Source organism: Parasteatoda tepidariorum, chromosome 12 (assembly GCF_982258835.1).
Source record: "Parasteatoda tepidariorum strain Cologne lab strain chromosome 12, Ptep-v5.0, whole genome shotgun sequence".
NCBI classification, from domain to species: Eukaryota; Metazoa; Arthropoda; class Arachnida; order Araneae; family Theridiidae; genus Parasteatoda; species Parasteatoda tepidariorum.
The window spans coordinates 56195999-56213550 of NC_141766.1; the positions used below are offsets into that span (position 1 = coordinate 56195999).

The 17552-nt window shown below is 25.8% G+C and overlaps 1 protein-coding gene across 2 annotated transcripts in view; it reads left to right on the top strand.

Annotated features, from left to right (window-relative positions):
- LOC107452360 (rho GTPase-activating protein 12) overlaps nt 1-15514 on the top strand; it is a 45709-nt gene extending 30195 nt beyond the window's left edge. For both annotated transcript variants that reach the window (XM_016068831.4, XM_071188237.2), the window contains 6 exons: nt 2180-2326; nt 3485-3586; nt 7422-7499; nt 8747-8875; nt 11593-11698; nt 14642-15514. In XM_016068831.4, coding sequence (XP_015924317.2) covers nt 2180-2326; nt 3485-3586; nt 7422-7499; nt 8747-8875; nt 11593-11698; nt 14642-14816 — 737 coding nt within the window. In that variant the 3' untranslated portion in view covers nt 14817-15514. The remainder of the gene's footprint in view (nt 1-2179; nt 2327-3484; nt 3587-7421; nt 7500-8746; nt 8876-11592; nt 11699-14641) is intronic.
- Nucleotides 15515-17552: the final 2038 nt, after the last annotated feature.

The following is a 17552-nucleotide window of genomic DNA, read 5'->3' on the forward strand; positions in this document are numbered from 1 at the left end:
TGCCTTGGTTGTCTTTATCTTTTTTAGCAGCTTGAACTTAAGTATTCCAAATGTAGTTCAGCTCAGAATGTATTAATATATGATTTATAACATCATTTTCATACATAGAGAACAATGGGTATCAAATTTTTTATTTAACCATTTATTTGCAAAACTTTTGAAAATAAATTATGGATAATAAATTTAAATTTATGAAACAAACTTAACCTAAATTTTAATCCTACGTTTCAACTTATTTTTTTATATATATTTTTAATGTAAGTTCTTAATTTAGTAGTTTTTTTAATTACAATAAAATTAAAATTACTGAAAAATCTGCTGATATTTCAAAGCTTTATGTATTTTCTAGTTTGACCTCCCTTACATTTGTATGGCTGCCAACTACTACACTTTTAAATATCTTACAGAGTGTAGACAATTAAAATCTTAAGCTTTCAGAATCTTAGGTGATTTAGCCAGCATTTTAAAAGCCTTACCACAAAAGAGCTAGAACAAAGTGGTGTTTCATATGAACTTTTAAATCATTTACGTGTAGTGATGTGGAAAATAACTTGAAATCTACCAGTGGAAAAAAATTTCCCAAAAAGCATATTAAGTTGGCAGCCTGGCATTTGCAATTAGGTGGAGAATTTTAATTACAAAATGATAAGACTGATATGTAAGTGTGAAATCCAATATTTCATTTTTGCAATGCCACTGTATCTTTTTTGTTATTATTTCAAAATTGTGTATTTATTATGTTTCTATTAGATTCCAATAAAATTATAACCTTTTTGAAGAATTAATAAATTTATTAAGGAATTAATTGGTTGAAATTTATCATAGTTTGATGTTCTTTTATTTTCATAAATTTAAAAAAGGACAAACAGTAGAAAGAATTAGTTGTAATGTGAGTAAGGATTATTCAGGTGATGAATCTAATTCAATGACTTTAGTATTCTTACCCATACATTTCTGCAAGAAGTTTCTTGTTCTAAATTTTAAAAAAATTAATAATTAAAGGACTTTTTATTTTACTCTAAACAGTTTATCGACTCACATCACATCGAAGAAAGACATTTTTTAAAGCCTTAAAATTGATAATATTTTAATCAAGTGATATTGATTATTTATCTTATCCTTGTGGATGTTATGCAAATTCCAGTGAGTAGTTTTCTAAAAATTAATATACAAATACCATAAGGATGATATAGAAATTTTAACTGAATGATGCAATGATTATGACAATTTATTCTGAATTTTACAATTTGTCTAATAGAATCAAACAGGATTGATCATTTCAAATCTCTATTTTTTCTGGTTAATTTAAATCTTAATTTTTTTATTTAACTGTGCACATCCATTTTTAAGGTTGTGATAATTAGACAAAAAAACTATTTGGAATATAATTGTTTTCTACGAAGTAGAGTGATAATACCAGAATGCCAACTTATTTGCACTTTCTGTATTTGTTTGGTAATAACATTAAGATTCAGAATGTAAAAGGTCCAGTATTTCATGTAGTTAAATATAATATAAACAGTTTTTTTTGTGCAAAATTTAAAGAAAACCTTCAATAAAGGTAAATTCTACAACAAGATGAACAATTTAATAGTGATCGTTAAGACCACTAATTTGGGAATGCTTATGTCTTATAAAAAATCAGCAACTTTTTCAAATTTTAATGGTCAGTACTTTTGTCTACAATGCAATTGGTCTAAATAAGGTTTTATATGAGTTAATTTTTGTTTTAACAATTCTGTCTTTAGAACTCATAAATTTTTTGTACCTAAACAAAAATTCTCTCTTTGAATATTTCTTATCTTTGTAGCTGTAATCTTTTTGAATGACTTTGTAAACACATATTTTCATAAGCATTTATTCTTTGAGGAAAATACAAAAATATATTCGAAACAAAAAAAAATACTTGTTCATATCTTCCTTGTTTCATACAGTTTACTAGTTGTAAAGAGTTACTTCTTTATTTTAAGAAAATATGCCATAAACTGGAAAAAAAATTGTTTAATTTTGTAGCTAATTTTTTTATGCTTGAGTGCTCTCAACCAGAAGTATAAGAACATAAAAAACATATTCTCTGAACACATAAAATGTTTGTGTTTTTTTAGTTTATAAATTTTTTTTCCTACTATTTGTAATTGTGTTAATGTTTTTTCTCATTAAAAACTTTGATTTTTATTAGATTACAATTATGGAAAAAATAGTGCAGATGTAGAAAATGATATTTCTATCCCAGCTGAAAAGAAACGAAAAATTAGAAATAAGCTGAAACAGTTCTTTGTAAGGCGACCCACACTTGAGAGCTTAAGAGAAAAGGGAATTTTGTTAGGTAAGAGTTTCTTGAATTCCACCAGAATTCTCAATATTTTATTGTGTTTTTCATTGTGTTAAATATTATTTGTTATGGAAAAAATCTGAATTAGAAAGAGGAAAAAATTAATAAGTAAAAAAAAATTGAATTTTACTCTTAGTTTCTATTAGAATATGCATACAAGTTATGCTAATCATTTTCACAAAGATATCATTTTTAAAAATTCATAAAGTGGGAAATGCATACTGTAATTTTACAATGATGTGCTGTCCATTATTGATGTAGAACATTAAATTTGACAGGAGTGGTATAATTAGCGTTAGTGCTTTTTTTTCCTTGAATATTAAACATTTTGGTTTTTTAAAGCTACACTCAGAGATTTCAGTATCATTCTTCCCTTTCCTCCTCCTAATGGTATTTTTTTTTTACTTTATGCCTAATGTTACACAAAATAATGGGCATGCAATGGTTGACATTGCAATGCAGAGGCTGAATTTAAAAATAAAGGTTTGAAAAGTCATTTGAAATCTGATAATTTTAAATCATTTGAAAAAAGAAATGTTTTTCTTTTTCCAACTTTTTTGTTTTGAAAATTTTTACATTGTTATTAAATATTTAATTTTATGTAAAAATTTAATAAAGTTTGGCTTTTTAAAATGAGATAAGCCAGTAGACAAGTGATTAATTAAATAGGTTATGTGTATAACAGAACTGCATAAATAATTCAGTCATCTACATTAGTAAGATTATTCTTAATCTGTTGTCTATATGTTTAATATAAGCTAGAACAAAGAGCCTTATCAACCTTAACCTTCAACCTTATCGAATTCGATTCAAACCTCATGGGATTGGATTATAGTAAATAACACTAAAACTAAGTATATGTTTGTGCAGAAACTCCATCTGATCAATCTTGGGAAAATTGACCCTCATAGCTTTGAAATTGTACTTGGTCTTATTTACCGTGGATAGTTTGTTAACATAAAATATATATTATTTTTGAAATCCTATATTGTATATCACTGACTAATTTCTATGACTTTTGCATTGTGTTTAGGTCTCCTTTTTCTCACCCAAAAAACAAAGCATTTTATCTGTAAAATTTTGATTAGGCCGGTTCTAATTTGACTCTGAATATAGAAATTGTTTTTTAAAAAATCTCTTACATTTTTGCAGATGAACCTGTATTTGGCTGTCACTTGGAAAATTTATGTGTGAGAGAAAATGGGAAAGTGCCTAGGTTTGTTATGAAATGCATTGAAGTTATTGAAAAGAAAGGTAAATGCTGGTTTGTGTGTGATTCATACATTTATTTAATTTCACTTTTGAGCTGGGTTATAATTTTACTTCTAATTTATACATTGATATTTAACTAAATTTTCTGCTTAATATTCATCGATGCAAATATTCAAGCAAATATTATCAAAAGTTACCAATTATTAAAGAATTATTGTTTGATGATCCATCTAAATTTAAAAGAATTATGTAGTATGAATTATATTTTTATGTAGTTGATAAATATTCTTAGATTATGTGCTGAAAGTTATTTTTGTGTTTTCTTTTAACTTTTATAAAAATGCAAAGATATGCTATTAAATTACATGATAAGAAAACTTCTATTCAAACTCTGTTGACATAAATGTGACTTTATTATAGTTAACAAACCCTGGTTATATCTTTCCTAATGTTAAAATTCTTTTTAAATTATGATTTTTGCACATTTAAGGATATAATTGAAAGTTGATTGAGTGGTAGCTTAGTTCTGAGCAACTGGATTTTTTGATCTGTGTTATAGCTTTGTGAATGCTAGATATCTGGTATAGCTCAAAGCTACGTTCATAAAAAAGATGCATATTGTTTTTTAAATAATTCCATCTCATAGATGCTGCTTTGTTGTATTTGTACATATAAACTAAGTATCAATAACTCATTCCATATGTCTCTTAGTCATTCAAATTATTGATAAATTCTTATTGAATGCAAGCTACCGAACCAAATATGTTTGTAAAATTCGGCTTACGGAACATAAAAGATATGTATAAAATAACACTGTGAAATGGAATATTGTTAGAATAGAGAATTGGAATTTTATGCAGCATTTTTTCACATTGTATGAAGAATTAGAACGTTATTCAGCATTGATGGAATGTTATTCACCATTATTAGAATAGAGCTCTAATCATTGATTTGAATTTTGCTTTGAAATCATTCAACATTGTTCTTTACTGTTTGACCTGGATTTGTTACTGCAATGTACCAGTACCATATCTGGAATCATTGGGACTTAGCAAATCCAGAAAATAGATTTTTCTGGATAATAGGCCTTTAAGGTAAACATCAAATCAGCCTTATTCAATAAAAAAGTGACAAATGGATGATAATTAACATCAATTTCATTAAACAACGTTTTTTAATAGGCTAAATAACATTTAAAAACTGAAGAGTGTTTGGTATTTTAAAATATGTATGTAAAAAACATAAATAATAAAAGTGAGCTGACGATTATTAAAAATTTCTCTGTTATGATAAAGATACGCTTTTCTTTTCTTAATTTAGGATGTGAACAATTGGCAGTGCAGAAAAAACAGATAAAAATAACATTAAAAAGGGAGCCTCAAAATTTTCCAAATGTAAATTTTATGAAACTAAAAAAAATAATAATATAAAGAGCAGAATTGAGTTAATTTCTTAATAAAAACATCTGTAATTTAAAGTAAACAAATCTTGTGTGCTGCTGTTCTTTTCAAACACTATTAATATTCAGCTTAATAAATAATATCCATAGTTTATTCTTCTTCCCAAAGTTTGTTTTTCTTTAACTGCTATCATCTTTTCAACAATTCATTTGTAGTTATTGAGACTGCATAAGTGTTTATCTATTAAAAAAGCAGCAAGAAGAAATTAAAAACAAGATTTTTTTTAACTCTTACTGGCAAAATTAACATTTTATTGTTATATTTCAATTTGCGAATATTTACTCAAATGTTCTAGCAATATTTTGCATAATGCATTGTAATAAGCAAAGGCAATTTTCATTAATATTTTTATAAATTCTACATTCTCTATTGATCTCTACAATTGACAATAGCATTTTCAGCAGTTATTATTGTATATTTCTATGCAGTTTTTTAAATCTCAATGATTTATTATGACTTTAGTGTATTGCAAATTTTGAATCACACAATTGAGTTCATTTTTTATTTTGACAGAGATGATTAGGGAAGATTCCATTATAGATTCACATGATTTTTGCCAGATGCTATTTTTGCAGCTATTGTTACAGATTTAAATATTGTGTTTTAAAACTTGATAATTAAATAAGCCATTATAACTCACTGCAAATTCTAAAATGCATATGGAGTCAATCATTTATCAACCCACTTGATTAGCGACAATTTCACAGTTAATTCGCATGGTTCTGTCAATAATTTTTTCAGTAATTATTGTAACATATTTTCACACGGTTTTTAAAATTTTAATGATTTAATACAATATTATTTTGTTAGGCGAATTTCGAATTGCAGCATTTAAAGAATTACTTCTTTCACTCATTCAGTTATTGAGGATTCACCTGTAATCCCCCATAGATTTACAATCACATTTTTATCAGTTATTGCCATGCATTTTCGAAATTATTTTGATACGATATTATTTCGTTGGGCAAATTTGGAATTGCAGCATTTAAAGAATCACCTCTTTCACTCATTCAGTTATTGAGGATTCGCCTGTAATCCCCATGGATTTACAATCACATTTTCATCAGTTATTGCCATGCATATTCATGATTTTAAATGTTTTTTAATGCTACTTTATTTACACTACAAGTGTTGAATACGGGTGATTTCAAACACTCATTTGAAAAATCACTTTTTTACACACAATTCTCCCATTACACTACATGGTTCCATCATCAATCATTGCAGTTTCGATCAGTTACATCAGTTGCATTTTCCTTGTTGCTATGAATATTCACAATATTGAAATTTTTTATTCCTACATTATTTCATATGGAAAATTTTGAATCACTTATTTCAAGAATCCTTTTTAATGCACTCGTTTTTTGATTATTTTATTTTCTGCATTTTTTTTTGGTTGCATTTTCAACAGTTTGGGATTTCCACTTAGTTTTAAAAATTTGATTTCTTTTATGATATAATATTATGATCCGCAAGTTTTGAATCATGGTTTTATATAATCACTGTATAGTCATGACTATTTCATCTCAAATTCACAAATTTTTCAAAGCACATGCGCATTCTGAAACTGAGGGAATAATTCTTGGTGATAGTAATCTTTTAACATGAGACAAGAGAGAAAAAAATAACATAATCACAGAACTCCAGTTTTCGTTTCTGCTATAACCAAATATTTTTAACACATTATAGCGAAAATTCGGTAAAAGTCAAATAAAAATCAAAAGTTTATTCAAAATCATAAAAAGATGGAAAAGAAGAGGATTCTCATTCTTGCGTAATTTTTTTTAGCTTATAGCAAGCATGAAGAAAAAGAAAACAATTTTTTTTCCTAAGTTTTGTTTATTGTGATTGCTAAAAAGTGTCCATAAAATGGAACCTCCTGGTAAATTGACATCTAGATATGGTACTTTGTGCTGTATAAAAAATTTTAACAATTTAATTGGAGACTTTTCCAGTACTTCCCAATATTCAACTATTTAAGAATCTCTTTTATCTTTATTTTTTGATTTGTTGCATCATCATTTTACCTACTACCCCTTCTCTTATCTCCATCTTAAAAATTATTGTATTCAGCTTTTAACTGTTGTGGCCATTCTATAAAATCCTAGTGAGTTACTGTTTTAGATAAGTGACATGGTGATATTTGCGTTGCAAATGCATGATTAATAGCTTCAGGTTAGATACCTTCTTTCTAGATAGTTGCTACTGCAGTTCATTTCATGATGGAATAAAAATGCCAACAGTGTTGCTATCATTATTTATATCAAAACTTAAAAAGAAGGTTTTTGGTGTTATTCCCTTTTGAAATGCCTATTTATTGCAATTCACTTATTTATCTGTGTTGAATTTGGTCCTCTTGATTCTAGCCAATTGAATTTTTACTGTAAAGTCATAACATTTTTCCTTTAATTTCTTAGAATTAACAGCTGATGGGCTGTACAGAGCAAGTGGTAACCTCTCTCAAGTACAGAAAATAAGAATCCATGTTAATCAAGGTAAATTAATCAAAAGTATTAACCAAGTAGTCTGGTATAAAAAATCAATGTGATTTGTAAATTGACTCCCATTTATAATTTTAAAAATAGTGAATATGTGTATTTGATGTTTAAGGCTGATCTTACATTAACTCTTATTGAAAATGTTATGCCTATGAAATTTCAAAATTTTCTACCTTATTGGAATTTTGAGACAAAACCTTTATTTGTTAGTTACTAAACTTGCTGAAATTTTTCTGAAAATTTTATAAGTTCTGATTTTTAACTTCTATTCAAATAGATGCATTTAAGCTTATTTTTGTTGTTTTATATTTACTGTCATTATGTGTTTTGATGAATATTTCACATGTCAAAATCAAACTTCCTCTAAAACTTTTTTAAGCACTAAAAATACTCCCAATTTTTTATTTTACTTTTAAATATTAATTTGAGTTGTTTCTTGTGCTTACCTCAAATGCTCACACAGTGTTTATGTGAAATATAAAAAATGTATGTCTTATGTTCAGGAAATTTTTAAGTTTAACGTTCAATAGCAAAAAATCATATCTCATATGCTTTTCTTCCCTGTGATTTGCATTAAAATTATAGTTAAAGATCGTATCTTTAACTGTTTGAGCTCAAGATGTGAAATCTGCTTAAATACTCTTCACAATAAGAACAGGATGTCTGACAATCTAGAATGCCTGAAAAAGTCAGGAAAATTAATCATTTTTCAGAAAATATGTAAAGAGAGAATTTAGTTTGTAAATTTCTAAATATTTTAGAACTTGTATAACGTTTTAATGTGTAATATTATGGTTTCCTATATTTATACATAAAATAATTAATATCTATTTTAAAATATTTTTTTAAAATTATTTTTACTACTATGACTCTTATAAATTCTACTGTTTGATACATTAGTTAAAAAAAGAAAGGAAACTAAAATAATTGATTTAGCCCTTTAGAGCTTTCTAAGTTTGAATTTAAGAAAATGTCTTTTTCTAAGGTGTTCATAGTGCATAAAAATTACATATAACTCTCTTAATATTATAATTTTCATTAAAATTAAATAGAATTTTCCTTTGCTTCACTTTATCTTCTTGTTTTACATGGAGAGAAAGTAGTTTTTGTTACAACTGAACATGCTTAAATGGTTAAACACAGTATTACTCTTGTTGCCTTGATAGGTTTATTCATTTTTGCATATATTTTGAAGTAGATGGTTATGTTTTTTTTTTCTAAAATTTTGTTAATTTTAAATGTAGATGATTATTCTTGTCTCCATGAGGAAGATGATGTTCATGTTTTAACGGGAGCTTTGAAAATGTTCTTTAGAGAGATGAAGGAACCACTTTTTCCATTTTGCATGTTTGACAAGTTTTTGAATGCCATTGGTATGTTTAAATTAGTTTTTAATTAAAAAAATTTCAGGACATTTCTGTTTTTATGTAATTTTTTATAAATAATTTTATTTGATAAATGGTCTTGAAATAACTTTTTTTTAAATTATTATAATTTTTTTACGAATAGTTTTATAAAAAGGCTATATTGCAGTAGACTGCTTCATTGGACTGTCATTTTTACATTCATTAGAATGTGAAAATAAAACTGTGTATGATGTAGAACAGTGGTTCTTAACCCTGATAACAGGTTTGACCAAAATATGTCATCTGATATATAATATTCAGTCTCCAAAAAAAATCTATCTTAGAGTGTCTCATTCATTTTTGTTAATTTTATAATTATATGAAAGAGTTATATTAAAAAAATATAAAATAACAGAATAATATTATACAAATTAATGAAATAATTAATATGGAAAATCAAAATGTTCAAATAATATTTAAAGTCATTCTTAAACAGTTTGAAAAAGCACCATTACATACACAGTGTTATATTTGCATCCATTAGAATGTAAAAATAACACTGTGTTATGTAGAACAGTGGTTCTCAACCCTGAAACAGGTTTGACCAAAATAGGTCATCTAATATATAATGTCCAGTCACCCAAAAAATTTATCTTAGAGTGTCTCATTCATTTTTATTAATTTTATAATTATATAAAAAAATATATAAAAGAAAATAATATTATACAAATTAATGAAATAATTAATATGGAAAAATAAAATGTTGAAATAATATTTAAAGTTATTCTTTAACAATTTGAAAAAACAAACATCAATGAAAAGACCATAAATGAAACTTTACTGTGAAAGTTTCTTTCAAACATTATTAATATTCAGTTTCATTAATATTTAGTATTTATTCTTCTCTCTTAAGTTTATTTATTTTTTCTTTATAACTGCTCTTGTTATTTAAACAACTCTTCAAGTCTGCTCATTAAAGCAATAGGAAGATTTAGCTTTCCTACATAGAAGAAATAACTTTTTTTTCTTCTTATACTTAAGATTTTGCAACAAATCATAAGTATTAAGAAATAAATGAATTTTTTTTTATAGAAATATAATTTCTTTAATAATTGTTATAAAGTGTTTAGAAAATAGACATTTCTGAAAACAAATGTTCAAAAATTGGGCTTTTATTTGTATTGTATGTGATTTTTAGTGTGAGTATTTTTTTATATTGTCCATAAATTAAAAAATATCTATATTCACTAAGCAAAAGCTGTGATGAATTAACCTCTGAATGAATTGTCTGAATTTACCTCTTAATTTTATTTTATAAAGTACACACTATATAAATAATGTTATAAAATTATTATCTGAGACTAGAGTTCTTAATTTCTAAAATTACACAGGTTGCTAATCAATGTCAATATCAATTTTTTATTATTGTATGATTGTAAATATGGTATATTAAAATTACCAGTGTTTAAAATAATAAATTAATGATATTATCTAAAAATTACTATATATGTTATTAGATTCTTTCATTTTATTTAATATTTGCCACAGGAGGATTACACAGTTACATGAACCTAATACTTTGCTTTGATTAAAAAGTATATGATAATTTTTATAATTAAAAGCAGATTTCTACTGTTTAACTTCTACTAATTAGCTATTCATGCAATATTAGTAATTATAGTTCATTGTGCAAAATAATAGATATCACTCTAAAACACTTTTGTTTTAATTAAATTTCTCTGAATATATATAATTTTCTTATGGATTTGAACTTTTGACCATCAAAATGAGGGGAGAGCTGCTGCAATTTGGAAAATATGATCTCAATAGTTGATCAGAACTATTAATATTGATTATAGACTATTGGTTTGGATAGCAGTCAAAACTTGGGCTCTTAATATTAATTTCACATGGAAAGTTAATAAATACTTGGGAATTTTATAAATGAATCAAAATATTGTTGCACAAAATTAAGAAATTTGTTTATCCAATGATAATTCCTTGTAAAAATTCTATTTTAATGATTATTTGTTATTTTGACTATTTCTTACACTATTTTTTTTTTTTTAAATTACAAAATTTGAACAAAATTGGTCAAGTAGTTCTTGAAAAATGAAACTTTGAAAATGTGGCTATTTTGATATTCTGAAAACTACTTATAAACTATTGGGTCGCTTTTGTCCAAATTGTGTATTATGTCCTATAAAATTCTAAAGTTTAAAATAGCAATTTTAAACTATCTAAGGCTTAATATGGCTTTTGTATATATGGCTTAAAAGTTTGTATACCTTACAAATGAAAATATGTTTTGAAGGAATTATCTTTGGATAAAGAAATTTTTTAATTGTTTGGATTTGTTTATAAATTTCTCGAGATATGGCACTATATGTAAAAAGTTAAACTAACAATAAGGGCCTCAAATATTTTATGCTTCTCCTGACTAAACTATTGAAACTAGTATATTTTCCATATTGTGGTGACATCCAAATTTTAATAGTAGAAAATCCATTCAGATATAGTATGTTTTTGTGTCTGTTTTTATAGCTCAAAATATCATGTGCACATATTAATTTTCATATTAGAGTTCATTCTTTTGAACCATTAAGAATGGCACTTAGTTGCAAAGGTGCCAAAAGATACAAGGTATCAAAAGATTTAAATTATTGTTAGCATCTATGATATTTGGTTTTAAAAATTTTATCAGTGATTTGTTTTGCTAACTTTTGCAATTTAAATTTTTTCAGCTTTACCTGATTCAAGTAGTAAATTGGATGCTCTTTGTAAACTTGTTCAAAAAATGCCAGAACCAAATTATGAAACTTTGAAGATGCTATTAAAGCATTTATTGAGGTATATGTTGCTTAATTCTAAATGTTTTTATGATATTCAATCTTATTTTCAATAAAAATGGAAGAGTTTGAAACAGTCAATTAATATTAATGGTAGAGTAGTTCATTATGAGGTTTAAATTTTAAATAAAATTTTTGTTTTGCATTTTATTATAGTTTTTTTTATTATGAACAAAATATCGTTTTTAGACAATTACATTTACTGCTAGGATTTCTTGAAAAAAATTTTTTTACTTTGTCAAATGAGCAGAAATGTTTATGTATGGAATGGTATGTATTTCTCAAAAATTTAAACCTGTATAATTAATATTTTAAGAATCATGTTTCTTTTTAAATGCTCTTTTTTTAGTAATTTGAGCCATTAAAAATGTTTTATTTGGATGCTGATAAGTTCTAACTAATCTATACATAATAATAAAAGCGGCTGTGTGTGTGTGTCTGTAATCACAATATATCGCCCCAGAAGCCTCGCCCAGGCACGAAACTCGGCACATAATTGTGTTTTGACATAATGAAGAAGTATTTTTTTTCTTTTTCAAAAATTTGGATTAGTTTTTTAGTTATAAGTCATTTTGTAAGAAAATCTATGCTTTTTCGTTGCTTTCAAAAAATTGGCTGTTGCCAGCCAATTTTTTGAAAGTTAACTTAGAAATAACAAACCAAACGATGTTAACAAAATGCGTAGAAAGCGCAACTAGATCGAAATTATACAAGCGCAACTAGATCAAAATTATAATACCTGAGCGCTTGACGTAACAATCGTCTTCAAAGAGCCATATTCAAAAAACTAGAACCCCTGAATTAGACAGGCCGACTCATCATCTATTTTTGCTTCAAAGAGCTAATGTATGCTAATGCGAACCTTACAATTGAAATATTAATTTTCGACAACTTAAACCAATAATATACGAAGGAATTAATAATTTAATTGTAAGGTTCGCATTAGTTTACATTTATCAAAGTGGAGAAAAGTTTAACTTTTGTATTAAAGATGTGGCAACATATTCGATACGTAAATAGAACGCTTCGCTTTGATATATTTGTCGCTGTTCATAATTGTTATAATAAGTTTTTCTTCTTCTTTACACGCTCTATTTTTTTTTTCTTAAGCGAAGACGATAATTTTTGTAGCGATATAGATATAGAAATTGATACAATAAAAAATTATATAGAAATAGAAATTGATACCATAAAAAATTAATTCGTTTTCGTGTTCTTTTCATGTATTTAGTATTTTAGTTTTTTTTTCTTAAGCATTGTAGCTATATAATATATAAAATAGGAATTTAAGACAAAATTGCAGGACAGGAACACTTTAATTGTCCACTAATCTTCAGATTTCCTGCTATGTTTTAAAAAACTTTATTTGTGAAAATCTTTAGCGTGGCGGACAGCTGGCCGCCTCAGGCGGCTAGTATAATTAATAAAAATAAAAAAATATATACTTACAAATTTTATAAAAACATAGTGTTAAGTAATTTGTTCAAATATACTTATTAAATTATTGTGTGGTTTTGTGAAATTTTTATTAAAATGAACCCTAAAATTCCATTTGTTTTATTCTGTTTTAAAAAATTATTGCATATTTTCTATGGTTTTGAAATATTGTAAAGTAGAGTGAATAGCAGACATGCCAACTCGGCAATACTGAATTCATGAGCTTTCTCAACAAAAATTCAAGAAGGGTAAAAAAATGTAAATGTGAAACATAGTAGGTAATTTTTTTTTATCAAGAATTAATAGTTACTATTTAAAAAAGTTATTCAGTATAATATTGTGTTAAAGTAAAAATAGTTATTAATAAATGTATGCTTGACCAAAACATCAAGATTATTATTAATTATACTGATTTGATTAAGCTATATTGTGAAATAATATTACATATATTAAATGCATAATAATTACATAAAGGAAGTAATGTTACATATGTTGGCCGGTATCCAGAAAACTGGGGGAAATTTTGCTCGGCTTTCCCACCATTTTGAACTAGAACGATTGAAGAAAAAAGAGAAATTTGTCTCAACCTTGAAAATGAGTAGAGGAAAAATGTGGTTGCGGGGGTATTTTCTTCCCATTTGTCAAGAGAAAACTTCATTATTTCTTACGTGACCTTAAAGATCTTTAGATTGAGAGGGAGTAGGGAAAGGACAAATGTTTTATTTTCTTCTGTGTGTCTGGAAATTTTTTTTTTCCTGCTTAGCTGCCATCAATGAAACAGGAGTGGAATGCTGATTTCGTTTTCTCTTTTATTTACGAGGTGGTGGGGGAAATGCATTCCACGTGCATATCAGTGAACAGAAGATAAAAGAGAAATAAAAAAAATATATTACAGATTTTTTTTAATCCACTTTAGTTGCTCAGTTTTTGTTACCCTTGATTTATTATCCCAATCTTCGTTATAACTTCATATAATACATTAGTATTACAATTAATTATTACGAACAAAACATTTTTCTCGCCTGTTATATTTATCTATTTGACATCGAGTAACGAAACAATATTTTCCATGGAATAAATCCTGATTTTTTAGACCTGGACTCTTATGGAAAAGGTAATTACTAGATCCCCAAGTTCAAGTGGTACTGAATTGTGATACTGATCTATAAATAGAAATGACTTTCTGATGATGTGATTGATTTGGAAAGAGTTTGTCACTTGTCACTATGGGAGGGATAAAATTATTAGGAAAAGAAACAAAATTTGGGGGTTTAAGTTTGCCTTCATAACAATTGAAATTGAGATATTTTTGTCTTGATTTCTGCAGGTGTAAAGTATACTAAAAAATTTCACCCTCAAAATAGGGGAGAACTGTTACATCTGGGACAATGATCACCAATTGGTTGATAGCTAGTAGTTTAATTGTTAGATATATTATTGTAGTTTTATTTCAAGTGATTTCAAATGCCATTAATTAAATAACTTATTCGAATTCTTCTAATTTCAGGGTTACAGAATACCACAAACAGAATCGTATGCAGGTGCAAAATTTAGCCATTGTGTTTGGACCAACTTTAATGTGGCCAGAATATGTTTCATCAAATATTGCTTTGGATATGATGCATCAAAATAGAATTGTAGAATTTCTTCTTTTAGAATTTGATAAAATATTTGATTTTTAACCAGTTATTAGCTATGGACTAAGGGTAAAAACAAAATTTTGTGTTTACAAAATTTTATTGTTCAATGAAATTTTAGTTTTTCTATGGGCCTTATATGTATTCAATAAAACACACATTTAAAAAGATAGTTATCTATGTAAATAATATGGTCTATTCAAATAATGTAAAAAGTATACCTCTATATCAATAATATAACAAATATGTAAAATGTACATATAATATATTTTTTGTATAAATTGAAGATATTGCTAGAAATTAGACTTTTAAGCATAAATGTTTTAACTAGTTGTTAAGTTTTATATATTTGAATAAATAATCATTAATGTAGTTAAATACAAGTTTCAACTGTGCCCATATTGCTGCCTTTAACAATTATACTATATAATAGGAAATAATCACACATCAGTTATTGTTTATGAACTGTTTTACTTTTAAAATTTACAGTTCTTTTATTATTGGCCATTATTGTCTTTGTAATTAAATAAAAAATTTTGTATTTTTAGAGTTGAATTCACAAAAAAGTTTTTTTACAAATTATTTTTGAATTAAACTCTAAAATTTGTAGCCGTACTGTAATATAGAATATATTTTGAGAAAATGATTTTTATATGTGATACATGTTTGTACAAAAAAAACACCTATGTATAAATTGTTATTGTGACAATCAGGTTTCTTTGATTTCTGTTGATTAAATTACAGTTAACTTGCTTGAAAGTATTAATTTTAATGTGTGATTTGGAAATGTTTTTTTATGTTTTATATTTTTCAATGCTGGGAAACTAATGTTATACGTTTGAAAGTATTGTATAATCAAGTAATATATTTTTGTTTTTTACAAATTTTCTTTTAAATATACAAGATATATTAAAGAGGTTGAAATAATGATATATTTTGAGAAAATCACTTCGTATAAAAAGATTAATATTAAATATTTTTTATAAGTATATACATTTATTGATGATAAAACTAGTTAATTGTCAATCCCTCAAAACAAGACTGAGAGACAATTTTTATGTCTGAAATGGATATGTTTTTTTCCAGACAAATATAGAAAAAGTGTTTATGAAGGAAGTTATGTCGAATTCAAATTTTAAATACCCTTACAAATGTTTTGAAAATCTTGAGAAAATCTGCTTATAATAACCGAAGATTTATAGTTTTCAAGATTGAGCTTATTCATAAATTCTATTCAAATTCATTAAAATTAAGCTTAAATAGTAGACTATCTTAGGCCTAAAACATTACCAAAAAAAAATTTTTTTTTTCAAAAGAAAAAAATTTATATTGTAAAAAAAAATAAGCTTTTCATACTACAACCCAAGTAGACACTTCCCATTTTAGAATTCAATTGAACTCCTCTTTACTTTTAATGCGGACAGAAAGATATGTGAAATTTGGCATCAATTTAAGTATCAAACTTATTCATTAATTTAATTTCTTATTTTATTTATTTTTAAAGGGAATTTCTTAACATGTTCCATTTCAGCATCTTTTTGTTTTCCTAAGTGTAGAATATATCTGTTTTTTTTTTCTTTCTTTCAAACTTTTTCTTTTTTTTCCATTTTATATTTTTACTCAATATAGAGAGGCTATAGTTGTGGTATAATTGAAAATATATTTTATATATATTTTAGCTTTAATAATATAACTTTGACTGAAATTTTTAATGAGCTTCTTTATAATGAATTAAATGTCTGGGGAGCGACTGTGGAAATACTCAACCTTGTCTTTACTTTTCCCTCAATGTTTCAACTTTTTTGCATTTTGTATATATTTTATATTGTTATGTTTATAAGATTATTATAAACACTAATTGTGATTTTTTTACTGATGTTCCTAGCAAATTGTACTGTCTATTTGAGATATTTTAACACACAAAGAATATTTAAATATGTATTTAAAGTTGTATTAAAGTGATTGCCTTTCTTAGATGTTATGAAAAAAAGCAGTCTTTCAAATTTCAACTTGTATTTTGTTTAAAATCAGTATTATTATAATTGCTAGATGGTAATTAATAACTTCAATTATTTATTCTTTACTTTAAAATAAACTGAATATTTAAATTATTTATTTCGCTTGATATTATTTATGTGAAGAATTTTGTTGGTTATTCAATTCTTATGCTAATGCATGCTAGTCTGTAACTGCGACTGATAATTGACTGCCATTTCCACTGGGTGCTATCATTCCAATGTAATGATGCAAGCTCTGTTCTTTTAAACAGCAGCACAAATCAGTTTCTAAAAGGATCACATGGATTTATGTATATCAGTATTTCTGTGAAGTATTTATATTTTTCTTGCATATATTTATATATATAAATAGATTTTAGTAATATAGAAATGAAATCAGTTATGTTTGAAAGTGTTGTTTTCTGCTTTGAGGGTAACAATATATGACACTTGCCATAATATGTATATCAAACTGTTTAAGTAATTTCTTTCTTATAGTTTGTACTGCTTAAAACCAAATAAAACTAGCAAATCACATTATTCCCTGAGTTTTTGTTCTTTATTTTGTGTTTAATGTTTCTGATTTTTAAAAACTTATATTTGTACTAGGGATCTAATGGTAAAAGAATCAAAAAATAGTTTTGTAAAACAATTCAATGTTTCTTTAATAAAATTTTACTAATTTCTTTGACTGTCAAAATACTGGTACTTGTTATGTGAAAGGTTGACCACCTATGATTTGATTATTTTGCTTTTTAGATCTGATTATGTGTGTGTGCTTTTC